This window comes from Schistocerca nitens, chromosome 4 (assembly GCF_023898315.1).
Source record: "Schistocerca nitens isolate TAMUIC-IGC-003100 chromosome 4, iqSchNite1.1, whole genome shotgun sequence".
Classification (NCBI taxonomy): Eukaryota; Metazoa; Arthropoda; class Insecta; order Orthoptera; family Acrididae; genus Schistocerca; species Schistocerca nitens.
The window spans coordinates 911,884,675-911,900,699 of record NC_064617.1 but is presented as its reverse complement, the minus strand read 5'-3'; the positions used below and the strand labels follow the sequence as shown (position 1 = coordinate 911,900,699).

General features: G+C 45.8%; 1 protein-coding gene across 1 annotated transcript in view; it reads right to left on the bottom strand.

Annotated features, from left to right (window-relative positions):
* Positions 1-15,758, bottom strand: part of LOC126253486 (WD repeat-containing protein 3) — a 127,005-nt gene extending 111,247 nt beyond the window's left edge. Inside the window, exons 1-2 of the mRNA XM_049954858.1 lie at positions 15,568-15,758; positions 13,942-14,124 (exon numbers count right to left, since the gene is read on the bottom strand). Coding sequence (XP_049810815.1) covers positions 13,942-14,112 — 171 coding nt within the window. The 5' untranslated portion in view covers positions 14,113-14,124; positions 15,568-15,758. The remainder of the gene's footprint in view (positions 1-13,941; positions 14,125-15,567) is intronic.
* Positions 15,759-16,025: the final 267 nt, after the last annotated feature.

Genomic DNA, 16,025 nt, shown 5'->3' with positions numbered 1-16,025 from the left:
GTGACTGCTCCAGCTTTCTATCATGCCCCTGTCATTCTCCTGGCCTTGTGAGTTTGGTACGCTTCCACAAGATGCGCTTCCTGTCAAATCAGGCTGCTGTGGGAATTGCACATTCTGTCCATGCACAATGCAGCAATCTCTCATGGAGGTGGCCGCCGTCTGGAGTTCTGTACTGTGTCTGCTCCTAGGACGTGTCGTATCTGAGGTTTCTGGTGTTGATGTTGTTCCCTCTCTTGTCTGTGAGTGATACAGTTGTGTGGTCACTGGCAGCAAGCATCAAGCAATGCAGCAGCTTGAAAACTGGTGAATTTTGAGTGCATGAGTAAAATAGGGCAAGTTATCACAAGGTAGTAAATCTGAGTAGTCGCACATTGGACGATGTCACCTTAAAATCACTTGGAAGGAGCCTCAACTTTGCAGTCACTATGAGAGACCTACCAATTTCCAGCTTCATCAGATCTGTGGAGCAAGTGGTCAACACTCTACCATCAAGTGTTGCAGAAGAAATTCGTAGAGACACGTGCAGGGTGCTACCAGAGCAAGGCCATCCAAACTAAACATCTCAAGAGACAAGAGGATGGCCCTCAAGAGTTTGTGGGAAGATGACAATTTAGTGCTGTAACCAGTGGACAAGGGGAACTCTACTGTAGCACTGCTGAAGACCGACTATGACCAGAAGAGCCATCAAATTTTAGAGAACCCTGCTTATAATCAGCTAGAGAATGACATCATCAATAGAGTTGGCAGGAAAACCAGGGCTCTTCTTAAGGAAACAGGATAGTGTGAAAAGGTTGTCAAGCAACTGAAAGTTAAAGCATCAGTACTACCCAGACTACATGGATTGCTCAAGGTCCATAAAGAGGGTATATCGCTTCACCCAATCGTAAGCATATTGGTTCAGCCATCTACCTACCCTACAACCACCCACCTTAAGATGATGTTAGCACCGTATGTGGGAAAGTGCATTCACCACATCCACAAATTCTCAGACTTTGTGGAATGTCTTAAAAACCTGCAAATCTCGAACACAAATATCACAGTCAGCTTTGATGTCATGTCTCTGTTCACGAGGGCACCACTTCAGGACACACCCAATTTAATCAGCAAGAGATTTGATGGGACTTTGGTGGTGGTTGTTGGGATGTTTAAGGGGGACTAAACAGCTCAGGTCATCAGTCCCCCATTCCAAAAACAGGCGAGACGAAAATTTGCAGAGCAGGTTAAACCCCAAGGGGAAGGAGACTCCCCCCCCCAGGCACTGAAAGAACACAAAGGCGGCAACGAACACTACAGACAAGAAGAGTACAGATGAACACCAGACAGAAAGAAACAGAAGAAAAGAAGATGGCCGGAGACTGGTTGACTGACCACGAGAACAAAAAAAAGGGAAAGAGTCAACCATCCGACTACACACCAAACTCTGCAACCAATTATGAGAGACTCGAGGACAAGAGACACAGAAAGGGAAAGGTGCAGGACCTCCCTAAATGGAACCATAAAAAGGACTACCACGGATAAAATTTAAAACATCGTCAGCCATGGAGGCATCGTCGCATAAGACCAAAGGCAAAGTGCCCGGGAGATTAAAAGACTGCCGGAGGGTGCGCAGTCGGGGACACTCCAATAAAATGTGGGCGACCGTCAGCCGGGACCCACACCGACATGGGGGGATCCTCCTGACGCAAAAGATGGCCGTGCGTCAGGTAGGTATGGCCGATGCGGAGCCGACACAGGACGACAGAGTCCCTGCGAGAAGCCCGCAGGGAGGACCGCCAAACATCGGTCGACTCCTTAACAGCTCACAGTTTATTCGGGGATGTCAGGCCATGCCACTCATCAGCCCACATCCCAAGCACCTTACGGTGCAACACCAACTGCAGATCACGAGCCGGGAGGCCGATCTCCAAAGCTGGGGTGTCGATTGCCCCTTTGGCCAGCCTGTCGACACGTTCGTTCCCCGGGATGCCAACGTGTCCTGGCGTCCAAACAAAGACCACCGAACGACCAGAGCGGGTAATGGCAGAAACAGACTCCTGAATAGATGATACCAGAGGAGAAGAGGTATAGCAGCGGTCGATGGCCTGGAGGCTGCTCAGGGAGTCACTGCAGATGACGATGGACGTACCTGAGCAGGAACGCATATGCTCAAGAGCGCGCAATATGGCCACCAGCTCTGCAGTAAAAATACTGCAGTCAGCCGGCAAGGAGCGCTGTTCAACATGGGCAGCGTGAGCAAAAGCGTAGGCAGTACGACCATCAACCAGGGAACCATCAGTGTAGACAGTCTCACAGCCCGAAAATGAGGCGAGGAGCGCAAGAAAACGGTGACGGAGGGCCACAGGCGGAACCGAGTCCTTGGGTTCCCGTGCCAAGTCCAGACAGACGGACGGCCGGGGCAGACACCAGGGAGGCGTAGGTGCACAGACCCGGAAGGGAGGCAGAAGAGGGAATGACCCCAGTTCCGACAGCAGGGACTGGACGCGGACAGCAATGGAAAGCCCAGACCTAGGTCGCCGTTCGGGCAGATGGAGGACCATGGCAGAGAAAAGCAGGCGATGATTGGGATGGCCCGGCGAGCAATGCACGTGGACAGCATAGTCAGTGAGCAGTCGATGGCGGCGAATCCACAGCGGGGGAACCCCAGCCTCCACCAGTAGACTATCCATGGGGCTCGTACGAAAAGCACCAGTTGCAAGCCGAACCCCACAGTGGTGTATGGGGTCCAACAACGTCAACACTGAGGGGGATGCAGACCCATAGGCCAGGCTCCCATAATCAAGCCTGGACTGCACAAGGGCTCTGTATAATTGCAACAGCGTGCAGCGATCCGCACCCCAAGATGTGTGGCTGAGGCAGCGGAGGGCGTTGAGGTGCCGCCAGCACTTTTGCTTCAGCTGAGTAATATCAGGAACCCATGTGAGCCGGGCATCAAAGACGAGTCCTAAGAAGCGGCAAGTGTCCACCACTTCAAGTAGGTGGCCGTCGAGGTAAAGTTCAGGATGAGGGTGGACCGTCCAACGCCTGCAGAAGTGCATAACTCGAGTCTTGGCTGCAGAGAACTGAAAACCATGAGTCAGAGCCCATGATGTTGCCTTGCGAATGGCTACTTGCAGCCTGCGTTCGGCGACTCCCATAGTCGTTGAGCTAAATGAGATGCAGAAGTCGTCAGCATACAAAGAAGGAGACACCGACGACCCCACGGCTGCTGCCAGATCATTAATGGCCACTAGAAATAAGGAGACGCTCAACACCGAGCCCTGCGGGACCCCATTTTCCTGTATATAAGATGAACTAGAGGTGGCACCAACTTGCACCCGGAAAGAGCGGTGCAATAAAAAGGTTTGAAGAAAAGCCGGGAGCTGACCACGAAGACCCCACTCATGCAACGTAGCAAGGATGTGATGCCTCCATGTGGTGTCATACGCCTTCTGCAGATCAAAAAATACAGCAACGAGATGCTGACATCGGGCAAAGGCTGTACGAATAGCAGATTCCAGCCACACCAAATTGTCCGCAGCAGACCGGCCCCGACGGAAGCCACCCTGGGATGGAGCGAGGAGACCGCGCGACTCAAGGACCCAACACAAACGCCGCCCCACCAATTTGCACAAAATGTTGGTGAGGGTAATGGGATGATAGCTGTCCACCGCCAGTGGGTCCGCACCGGGCTTCAAGATGGGGACAATAACACCCTCTCGCCATTGCGACGGGAACACGCCCTCGCTCCAAATGCGGTTAAAGATGGTGAGGATGTGTCTCTGGAAGTCTCTGGAGAGATGCTTCAGGATCTGCGCGTGGATGCAGTCTGGTCCTGGTGCTGTATCAGGGCAATCGGCGAGGGCAGCGAGGAATTCCTTCTCGCTGAAAGGAGCACTGTATTTTTCAGAACGACGCGTGTGGAATGATAACGGCGTCTGCTCGGCTTGCTCCTTAAGAGAGCGAAAGGTGGGGGGATAAGTTGCAGTCGCAGAGCTCGTAGCAAATTGCGCGGCAAGGTGTTCAGCAATGAAGGCAGCGTCCGTGCAAACAGCGCCGTCCAGGGAGATCCCAGGGACATCCATAGGGGTCCGGTATCCATAAATCCACCGGATCCGGGACCACACGAGCGAGGGAGAGACACGGGAGCCCAGCACTCCTGCTTACGCCGTGCAATAAGAAGACGGGCCAAGGCACGGAGCCTCTTAAAGGCGATGAGGGTCTCCAGAGACGGGTGCCGCATATGAGGCTGGAGAGCCCACCTACGGTCGCGAATAGCCTCAGCAATCTCCGGCAACCACCAGGGTACAGCCTTCCTCCGAAGGAGACCAGAAGAGCGGGGGATGGCAGCCTCGGCCGCAGAAATGATTGACGTGGTCAAGACACGGACCACCTCGTCAATGTCACCCTGTGGGGGAGACGCAATGGTGTCAGCGGAAGTAAAAGCCAGCCAGTCAGCCCTGTTGAGAGCCCAGCGGGGCAGGCGCCCAGAAGAATGACACTGGGGCAGTGACAAATAGATGGGGAAATGGTCACTACCACACAGGTCAGGATGCACTCTCCAGTGGAGGGATGGGACAAGTCCGGGGCTGCAAAGAGAGAGATCGATGGCCGAGAACGAGCCATGGGCCACACTGAAATGCGTGAGAGCACCGGTGTTCAAGAGGCTAAGGTAGAGCTGAGCCAACACATGCTCCACGGCACGACCGCGGTCATCGGAGACAGTCCCACCCCAAAGAGGGTTGCGGGCATTGAAATCGCCCAGAAGCAGCAATGGTGGCGGGAGTTGAGCCAGCAGAGCAGCCAAGACATGTCGGGGGAGCTCCCCATCCGGAGGAATGTAAACAGAGCAAACAGTAATAGCCGGCGAGAGCTCAACCCTGGCAGCGACTGCCTCGAAAGGCGTCAGAAGGGGTACTGGCGAGCTACAGATAGAGTGGTGAACAAAGAGGCAAACCCAACCTGACACTCATTGACAGGCAGCGTGGTTCTTATAGTATCCCCGATAACCGCGAAGGGCGGGGGTCCGCATTGCTGGAAACCAAGTTTCCTGCAGAGCAATGCAGAGAACAGGGGAAACACTCAGAAGCATCCGGAGCTCAGGCAGGTGGCGGAAATAACCGCCGCAGTTCCACTGGAGAATGGAAGCAGGAAGGGACTGGGAGGGCGTGAAGGCGACTAAGAGGCAGACGGCGCCTCAGATCCAACTGCCGCCACCGGGGGAGAGTCAGCTGTGTCCATAGGAAAGGCCCTCGAGGGTTCCGTGAGGGCGAGATCCGCGGCAGAGGCGAGGATCTCCACCTCATCCCCGGAGCCAGAACTATTTACAGCAGGCGGTACTGAAACCGCCGGAACGTCCTTCTTCTTGGACACGTTCCGTTCCTTCTCGTGTCTGTCCTTAGGGTTAGAGGGCTGGGAGAGCTTCTCTGAAGGAGCGTCGGATGCTGACGACGACGCAGAAGCCCTACGACCAGCATGTGGCGGAACCTTCAGCCACTGGCTGACATCCGGCTGGGTAGGAGAAGAAACGGAGGAAGGGAAAGCCCCGAGGGACCCCTTCTGCGAGAGAGGAACCGGCAGAGGCAACGCCGGCGGAGAAGGAGGGGGAGGGATAAAGTCCCCTGGTTTTGGAGCAGATGTCACTCCCGAAGTAAGCGTGGGGGGGAGCGACAGAAGAGGGTTTGCCTCCAACTGCTAAGGGGGCAACAGAGGAAGGCTTGCCCCCAGATACGAGGGGGGCAGACAGAGATGCACGGCCCCGAGGGCCCACTGAAGGCGGCACAGATGAGGCGACAACCGCCGCTCGCGAGGGCAACGATAACGTGGCTGCAGCATAAGATGTTCGAAGGGAAGCAGGATACAACCTTTCAAATTTCAGTTTTGCCTCTCGATAAGTAAGCCGGTCCAGGGTCTTAAATTCCATTATCTTCTGCTCCTTATGAAGAACGGGGCAATCCGGCGAGCAGAGAGAGTGGTGCTCCCCACAGTTGACACATACAGGCGGAGGCACACATGGAGAATCGGGATGAGAGGGGCGTCCGCAATCACGACATGTGGCGCTGGATGGGCAACGGGAGGACATATGCCCAAACTTCCAGCACTGGAAGCACCGCATTGGGGGAGGGACGTATGGCTTGACGTCACAACGGTAAACCATTACCTTGACCTTCTCGGGCAAGACAACACCCTAGAAAGCCAAGATAAAGGCACCGGTGGCCACCCTGTTAGTCTTGGGTCCTCTATGTACACGACGGACAAAATGTACACCACGTCGTTCCAAGTCGGCTCTCAGCTCATCGTCGGACTGTAACAATAGGTCACGATGGTAAATAATCCCCTGGACCATATTTAAGCTACTGTGGGGAGTGACGGCAACAGGTACGTCACCCAGCTTATCACACAAGAGCAACACTCGTGACTGGGCTGGGGAGGACGTCTTGAGGAGGATGGACCCATTCCTCATTTTAGACAACCCGGCCACTTCCCCAAACTTATCCTCCAGGTGGTCCACAAAAAACAGTCCTGCTGTATACAAGGTATTGTGGTACGTTGGCACTAGATCTGCATCCCTCCCACGGCGCAGCCAACGAGGGGAACGACTGAGGGTCATATTGCGCAGCATCATAGTCAACTCTGCCTCGCTTAGAGACGCTGGTGGCCGTGCGACCACCAGCTTGGTAGGATTTATTGCGTTTCATTGCACCACATCTGCCCAGATGCCACCTACTCCGAACGAGGGCACTCCCCAAGGGCGCCACCCAGCCAAAGCAACGGGTACCTGGCCGATATCCCATTGCCCGGAGTCCCCATGCCCCACAGACAAGATGGGCACTTACTCCTTGGCATGCGTGGGGAGGAAACAGCTCTGGCATCTGTAGTGCGATCACTGCATGGTCAGGGAGCTACCACCAAGAGGGTACATGACGACCACACCACAACGGACTGGCTACCGTGCTGGATTTCAGGTGTTGAAAGGGTCCACAGTTGTCGGGGGCGCTAAGAAGGGGATTGCGGACAAGACAAGAAGGAGGCAACCCAGAAGACGTTGGGTGTAAATCCCACCACACGACAATAGGCAGCATGCAAGATGGTGGTGCATGATGGACCACTAGAAAAACACCACGTAAGGCGTCCTTCCCCAAATGGCATGCACTAACAACGGAAATTTGGAAAAATGGAGGTCAAACCCAAGAGGGGACCATCACATTAAGGCCGAAAAGTTTGAGACTCCTTTTAGTCGCCTCTTACGACAGGCAGGAATACTGCGGGCCTATTCTTACCCCCGAACCCGCAGGGGGGGATGGAACTTTGCTGGACCTTTTCAGGCACATTTTAACATGGACTTACTTACTATGTGGAGGCCAGTTTTAGAACAGACTGAAGGAGTCGCGATGGGTAGCCCCTTATCTCCGGTAGTGGCAAATCTGTTTGTGGAGAGATTCGAGGATGAGGCACTTGCTACAGCTGTCTAACAGTCAACTTCTTTCTTCAGGTATGTTGATGGCACATTCGCTATTTGGTCACATGATTAAAAAAAACTGGACGACTTCCTTGACCATTTGAACTCAAGACTCTCCAACATTATATTAAAAATTGAACTAGAGAATGATGGTCAACTTCCACTCATGGATGTCCTAGTGAAAAGGAAGACAGATGGCACATTAGGCCACAGAGTATATAGGAAACCAACGTACACTGACTTCTATCTACAGGCTGACAGCTGACATTATCCAGCGCAGGTGAAAGGGATACTGAGTACACTTGTACTCCAAGCCAAGATACTGTCAGACTCAGACAGCTTGGCAGCAGAGTCAGAACACAGCAAGTGTTTACAGACAACGGGTAATCAAACAGGTATATCCAAAAGCGCTACATTCCACCAGGCAACCTGATATAATGGGAGAGGAACAAGAACAAGAGGGTAGCCTTTCTACTATATACAGGGCCTCTATCCAGGAAAAACACAAAATCAAAATGCATGTTCCGCCCACCAAACAAGATCAGGGTGCTCCTTGGTATGGTCAGAGATGATCTGGGGATAAGGAAACCTGGTATCTACCTTATACCATGCGAATATGGTAGGTATGCCTCACATCTGTCAAACCACGAGAACAGTTGAAATAAGATGTAAAGAACATCAAAGAATACCAGGCTATACAACAGGCCACTAAGTCAGCAGTAGCAGAACATTGCCTGGAACTTGAACACGCCATGCATTATGATAAAACCGGGATCATGAATCAGACCCACTGATTTGGGGATAGTGTGATTACTGAATCTGTCATAATCAAGATGACGGAGAACCTGAACAACCAGTTCAGTACAGCAAGGAATCTGACTCTAGTATTACTACAGAAAAAATGGAAAAAAGGTCCCTTCTCTGGTAATGAGCCTCAGACAACCAGGGGCACAATTAACAGAATCGAATCTTTTATGGAGTACCAGGTGGCAGCTACCTCCTCAAGATACAACTGCAGCACTCATGGACAAGAGAGGGAACAGCATCAACTACCAGAAACCTCAGGACCACACATCGTTGGAGTGGATACAGTACAGAACTCCAGACGGAGGCCACTGCCACTTGGGACTGTTGCAGCATGAACAGACAGAATATGCAATGTCCACAGCTGCCTGATTTGGCAGGAGGCACACTTTGTAGGGGCATACCTACCCCAAAAGGCCAGGAGAATGATAGAGAGCCGGAGTGGTTGCCAACAGCACAAGAAACGTCTGCAGCATTTTAATTGTGCTGGGAATACATCTGACAGATGTGGACCTGGTATGGAACACTTCAGCACAGTTGCCACTGGAAAAAAACAGCGAAAACGGCACACCTAGAGATAAACAGCACCACCAGAAATGGCCGCAGTGGGTGCGGACGTCTTAGGGAACACCAGACATTGCCCAGGCATAAATATGGGACAGCGTCAGCTTATCAGCCATTCACAGGAAACACATGATGATGACGCCCAGTTACAATGTCAAAATACTGTGTTGGAAATACACATACCACCAGCAGTATACCCAGTTCCACCAGATGAAAAGACATTTTCTGTAATCTCGAAGGAAAAATTCAATAAAAAGAACTTCGTATGTGTCTCTCAAGAGCCTTGAAGTAGTTATTTTAAATATCTCAGGCTTCTTAAACATTACATACATTTCATCTGTTCCATCTTTTAATTAAAAATATATGTTCAAATGTCTGTGAAATCTTATGGGACTTAACTGCTAAGGTAATCAGTCCCTAAGCTTACACACTACTTAAGCTAAAGTATCCTAAGGACGAACACACGCACCCATGCCCGAGGGAGGACTCGAACCTCCGCCGGGACCAGCCGCACCATCTTTTAATTACTCCAGTCCACTATTGGTAACTTTCCACAATCTTGTTACTATGTTTCCTTATTTCTTGAACTACCAATAGTCAAGAGTTAGTTTGGGTTGTGTGCTCCTTCCATCTCCTGCATTATTTTCATTCTTTTGTATATAGCCACATCACATTTGCTGTATACAAGACCCTATGGATTATTCTTGCTCTTGTAAGTAGAAAACTGATCTAATTTTACAAACTCCATTTTAAAAAAGTAGCATCTTCTGCCAACAAAATTAATTTTTGCAATGAGATTTATATTCACCAATAATTTAAACCAACAGTTTGAAATTGTTCCATACTTCCGTCATGATATGCACTACAGTCTGCTACGTACTCATCTTCCATAAACAGATTCAGTATATCCAAGACTTACGATTTTGCAGATTCAAAGAAGGATCACTAAATGGAATCTTCGTAACCCAACAATTTATTTCCCGAAATCTACTAGTAAGCCTCTTAATAATGCTGCCTTTATTACCTTTAATAATGATATCACAGGAAGACGGTGTTTTCTGGTCAGAATTCGCAAATGCGGACTACATAGAAGATAACAAAGAAAATGGCTCACAAGTTACAGTGATGTGGACAAAACTAGTAACAGCCTCTGAAGAACAAAATGAGAGCTGAAATAAAGATAAAAACCACTGTACACTTGTAATCACTCAATTACTCAACATACTGTAAAACCCCACACTCGGGATATCTCAGAATTGGGAAAATTTGTGAATCATCCTCTCCACAGGCTCTTAGTAAGTGCTATTCTTGCATAAAAATTAACTTAATACAATAGACCTACTTAGAGACCGAGACAGTTGTCATCTCATTGGTTTCAGAATGCTGAAGTGTGTATTTACCAGCATGCTCCACAGACATTGGATATGATGACACTGTTGTTTGATACCCAAAATTAAATCATTCCAGCTAATTAGTAAATTTTATTTTGGATGTTTAGTTAAATATGACTACAATTGCATCAGTTCTACCAGTTGAGCAAACTGTTAAAACAAACGCTAAGTATGCTAATGTAAATTAGTTCCCAATACCTGTATTCTTCTGCCTACTTTCATTCGAGTGAGTGCTGCTGAGAACTGAAAAACCTGTACAACATTTTTAATGGTCTACATTGATGTAAACAAAACTGCAGAGTGTCATAAAACTTACTGTAGCTTACTTTTAGTCTTTATTTTTCTAATATCAAATGGCCAATAAACTGTTAACGATTTCTCCCTCTCATAGGTATTACAACAGGGTTTGATCAAAATCTGTATGTGTAAGTAATAATGTAGACATGGTGATGATAAACAGTGAAATACGTCCAAACCACAATATAGGAAAAAGTATTGATAACTTCACAACATTACAAATTTAATTCACTATTTCTGTTACAAATGTGGAAAGGACCTCTTTTTTTTTTTGAAAGAAAGTGAGGAACAGTGGACTATCATAAATTTATAAAGGTTTCAGGTTAAGTTATCAAAGGGAAACACTATTTGCTTTAAAGTCTCTCGAGCATGCACCTGGTTAGTTTGGTTGTTGTAGAATGATTTTTCAATAGCATAATGAGCATAATGTTCCATGATCACCAAGTTATTCCTGCAAACTTACAACCTGAGCCGAAGGGTGACTCAACTCACACATGTACTGGTAATATTGCAAAAATGGAAAGTGCTACTGATGTGTGGTTTTCACAAAATGGGCTTGCAGTCAGGCCCTCATCTTTACCCAATCAACAGATTGTAATAATACTGGGAAAGTGTATTTTTGTGCAAACATACAGTTTTTTAAATGGAACAATGGCTATTGATATTAAAAACTAAAATTAGGCTAAATTCAGCTGTCAGTGGTGTTTGTTGCAGGATTCTAGTGCGAATCATTTACAAGATATATTTTTAAAAGTTCCCACACCAACACCTGTACAATATCTGTGGTAGCACACACTAAAGAACATCATCAAAGTCCATACACTAGTTATGTGGATTCTGACCAGTAATGAGAGAACTGACCATCACAGGTTGGGTACAAAATGATAACTGGCAGCAGTAATATACACTTCCAGTCTGGTACAGAATGACTGCTGCACACATGCTAGCATTTCTGCAGAGGTGTCCGAGCAGACTACAGTAATATATCATTGCATATCATCAGGTGTAACTGGTATGTCTTTGTAGATAGCATCTTTCAGCCATCCCCGCAGAAAAAAAGTCTACAGGTGTCAAATCTGGGGAAAGGGCCAGCCAAGGTAAAGGTCCTCTGCAACCAATACAATGATTTGGAAACAATTCGTGAGAAATAATTCATGAAGACATGCTGTAGTACTTCATGCACTATGGGATGGGCAGCCATCATGTTGGTATCGCAGGTTCCTCCTAGTCTGCAGAAGAACATCTTCTAGCACCCGTGGAAGATGGCCTGTTAGGTGGCTGTGATACTTGAGCATGTTCAGTTTCTGTCTATGAAAAAAGGGCCTATGAGCTGATGGTTCACTGTCATACACCACACTTTTACACTTCATGGATACTGATGGTCCACTTGATGAAGCCAGCAGGGATTGTCAAAAGACCGATAGTGCATACTTCGGTAGTTTACCTGGCCATGATTGGTAAATGTGGTTTCATCACTAAACAAGATACAGATACAGCTGGAATATCCTGTTTTAACGCCAATGTACAGAAGTTAGTACGATTATCATAATCATTTCCATGCAGCTCTTGATGGGGTGAGATCTGACAGAGATGGAACCCACGTAAATGGAGAAAGCGTCGGACACTTGCCTGACTCATGAAACATTTCTGTGCAATAGCACAGGAAATAAAGTGGAGATCAACTGCAACAGCAGAAGGAACATTTACACTACCACCTTCACAAAACGGGTTGAATAGGTTGATAAATAATTGCTGAAACAGTTGACATCTACTGAGATACACCATAGAAGAACAATCTGCATTTTCCTACACTCTCCATACACCATGAGCATACAGGCTTTTTCTGCAATGGTAAATCCCATCATCCATTCACGACCTACTGCTTGGACTGTCATAAATTAACTGACTAGTGACACACAATGTACTCGAGGAACACACAAGCACACTGGAAGCATATTTGCTTGTGACTTTTAATATATATATATATATATATATATATATATATGTATATAGAGGGAAACATTCCACGTGGGAAAAATGAGGCAACAGTTTGTTGCGAAAGCTTGAATTTTGTGTGTATGTTTGTGTGTCTATCGACGTGCCAGCGCTTTCGTTTGGTAAGTCACATCATCTTTGTTTTTATATATATATATATATATATATATATATATATATATATATATATATATATATATATATATATATATATATATGTCTGCTTGTGTCTGTATATGTGTGGATGGATATGTGTGTGTGTGCGCGCGAGTGTATACCTGTCCTTTTTTCCCCCTGAGGTAAGTCTTTCCGCTCCCGGGATTGGAATGACTCCTTACCCTCTCCCTTAAAACCCACATCCTTTCGTCTTTCCCTCTCCTTCCCTCTTTCCTGATGAGGCAACAGTTTGTTGCGAAAGCTTGAATTTTGTGTGTATGTTTGTGTTTGTTTGTGTGTCTGTCGACCTGCCAGCACTTTCATTTGGTAAGTCACATCATCTTTGTTTTTATATATATATATATATATATATATATATATATATATATAATAGATCTCCCAATGCAATCCTGAACAAACACAACTGACATTCTAATTTACTGCAATTTTAGTTTGTTAATATCAACAGGCATTGTTCCATTTAAAAAACTGTGTATCCACAAAAAATTCACATTCTAAGCACTATTACAATGTGTCTACTGGTTAGCAATACTGGCCCATAACTACCAATTCATTCTGTGAAAACTAGACATCAACAGCACTCACTTTCCATTTCCAGAAAATTTCTGTCAGTGTTAGGTGATTCACCATGTATAATTACCTTACCACACGTTCGGATTCTACAAGCAAGTCACCCCAACACTGCAGTTCTTTTTTTTTTTTTTTTTTTTTTTTTTTTTTTTTTTTTTTTTTGGGGGGGGGGGGGGGGGCTACAAGTATACATACCAACTCACCCAGCTCAGGACATGTCAGTAGGAGGAACCTGATAATAATGGTACGTTATGCCATTGAAAATTCATTCTATTTTCTCCAAAGGCCAATCCATTCAGCTGCATGTCAGAGATTTTACAAATAGTATGTTTCATTGTTCACATTCCCTTGATTCTCAGAATGGCTCAGCCTGACAAATAAACCAAAGCACACTACTACTTGTCAACATTCAAATACATGGGAGAATGAGGTCCTGCCATCATCTGAGTTGATATCATGAGTGTAGAAGATACACAAGACTATTCACATTTTATAACAATATTATGCTACTGCCCAGAGTCAGTAAGTTTTCAATCAGCTTTCCTGCCAGTGACACCTGCATTGAGCAGTAACATGTCAGTTTCCCTTGAAACATATGACTTCCTTTACTAGAAAACAACAATTTAAAAATAAACTTTTTTTTACTAAATTACTAAATGATAGACATCATTCATATTACAAAGCAATTCTCCAAAAATACATAATTACCTTTTCTCCAAGACGCAAATCCCATATGATTATGTTCTCCGAAGCTCCTACGCCAACAAACCTTCCGGCCTGACCTTCAAGTGTAAGAAATACTATATTGCAGTCAGTGCTTGCTATTATATTGAAATGTCCTGATGGCGAGTATCGTAAATATTGCTTTGTAAGGCCCATTTTCTAATGCCACTGAAATACAAAACATACAAAAATACAGTGATTCAAATATTTTTATGCAAAATTACAATCTTGTATAGAAATACATATTTTTATTATACTTGTTAAATGTCCATAAAAATATTTGAGCTAACTATGTGCATGCAAACCTGGAAAAACAAACCCCCCTTCTTACACAAACAAGCTACGTTGTTACTTTCCTAGATGTGACCAATGTAGCCTGTTGCTTATAGTATACATATTGCATTATCTGCACTGGTGAAGTGGTTTATGAGGTGACTAGCAACTTTTACCTATGCATTTTGCTCAATGCCGACAGGAGTAAAGAGAGTGATATGTTGCATAAAGAGGCTGTACCTGATGGTAAGAGTCCCTGATGCACATATTATGGACCAAAATACTCATGAGCGATTTCTCTATTGTATATACATTTCTGAATCTACATCACTATTTCTATTACTTATTAAGCAAAGTATATTAAATATGGAGCATACAATTAGTAACAATTGATCCTATTTGAGATTAAAAATGTTGCAAAGTGAAGTTTAAATGTCTCATACTTATGAGTTTTAAATATGAAGCAATGTATAGGCAACAATTAACCAAGACCTCCAGCTATGCTGAAGATGAATCGATCAACACACGCACAAGAACACATTGTAAGCATTGGTAACACAGGAGACATTTTCCTCCCCCTCCTCTAGGTCACCATGTGTAACTACATGCCATCTACTCATAGATGCTCCAATACTGCTGCATGAACCACTTTCCAATGTGATATAATTGTATTCAGCACATACTTAAGCACAAGTACGTATTACAGTGCATGACAGAAGTACAATGCAAACTTTGACACTATGTGTAGGGTTCAGTTAGAACACTCATTGAAAACAAGAAGCACATCATGTTCGCTTATACCAAGTACAAATCTGATGCAACTAACCTCAAATTTGCCATCTTAACTGGAAACAAGCAGCTTATGAAACTTACCTAAAATATATTGCAGCTAAGTAGGGCAATTACTCATTTTACATCACATAAAAAAATTAAAAAAACAAAAACACTTTTTGTCACACAAAGGAATAATCTGGACATAAAAGAGGATATAGAAAAATCGACTGCTTGCATGTCCTGGACACCATTACAGAAAACATAATGAGTATGAATTATTGTCTACCTGGTAATAATTGATTTTGAGAAAACCTTTGGCTCTGGTTCAAAAAAAGTATGCATTAAGAGCCACTGAGAATCAATGGTTAATCAAATGTGAGAGGCATCGTGTTGCAGGAGAAAAAGAGTGTTCTTGTTTTATACTTTTATCTTCAAATCAGTCAAAACAACTTATGTATTTAACTATAATAACTATTTCCATTTGAATTGGGCCATTCTCTCATATTTCATATGGACAAATAACAAAAAAAAAGGAACTACATATTTTTCGATCATTGTACTTACCGAAACGACGATGTTTTCGACACTTGGCAATTGGCACATCACATGTGGACTGAACAGGGTGCAAATAACTTATAACTACACACCGATAAATACATAAATATTACTCGACAGTATCATTCCTTCAGTCACCTACAACATCTATCAACTCCGTTGCCAAACACGTGTTGTTTTGTTTACACCTTACGACTTTGCCATAGCAAAGATCTTCACTCGACGCTGACGCTTTACAAACGGGCCTTGGCCTTGGTCCGAGGTGTAGGAGTTTAGACTTATTACAGTCGTTCCTCCTGTTCCTGGTGATGCGATGGTGATGTGGCCTCACTGTGTGGTGTGTCCTCTCGTTGTCCGGTGTCTATCCTGTCCTGGCTACTAGCATGCAGGCATACTAGTGGACTTCCATGTTTTAGGTCTTCTTTGTCTCGCGAGAGACGTTATGCAGCGCTGTCTGCAGGTCTGCA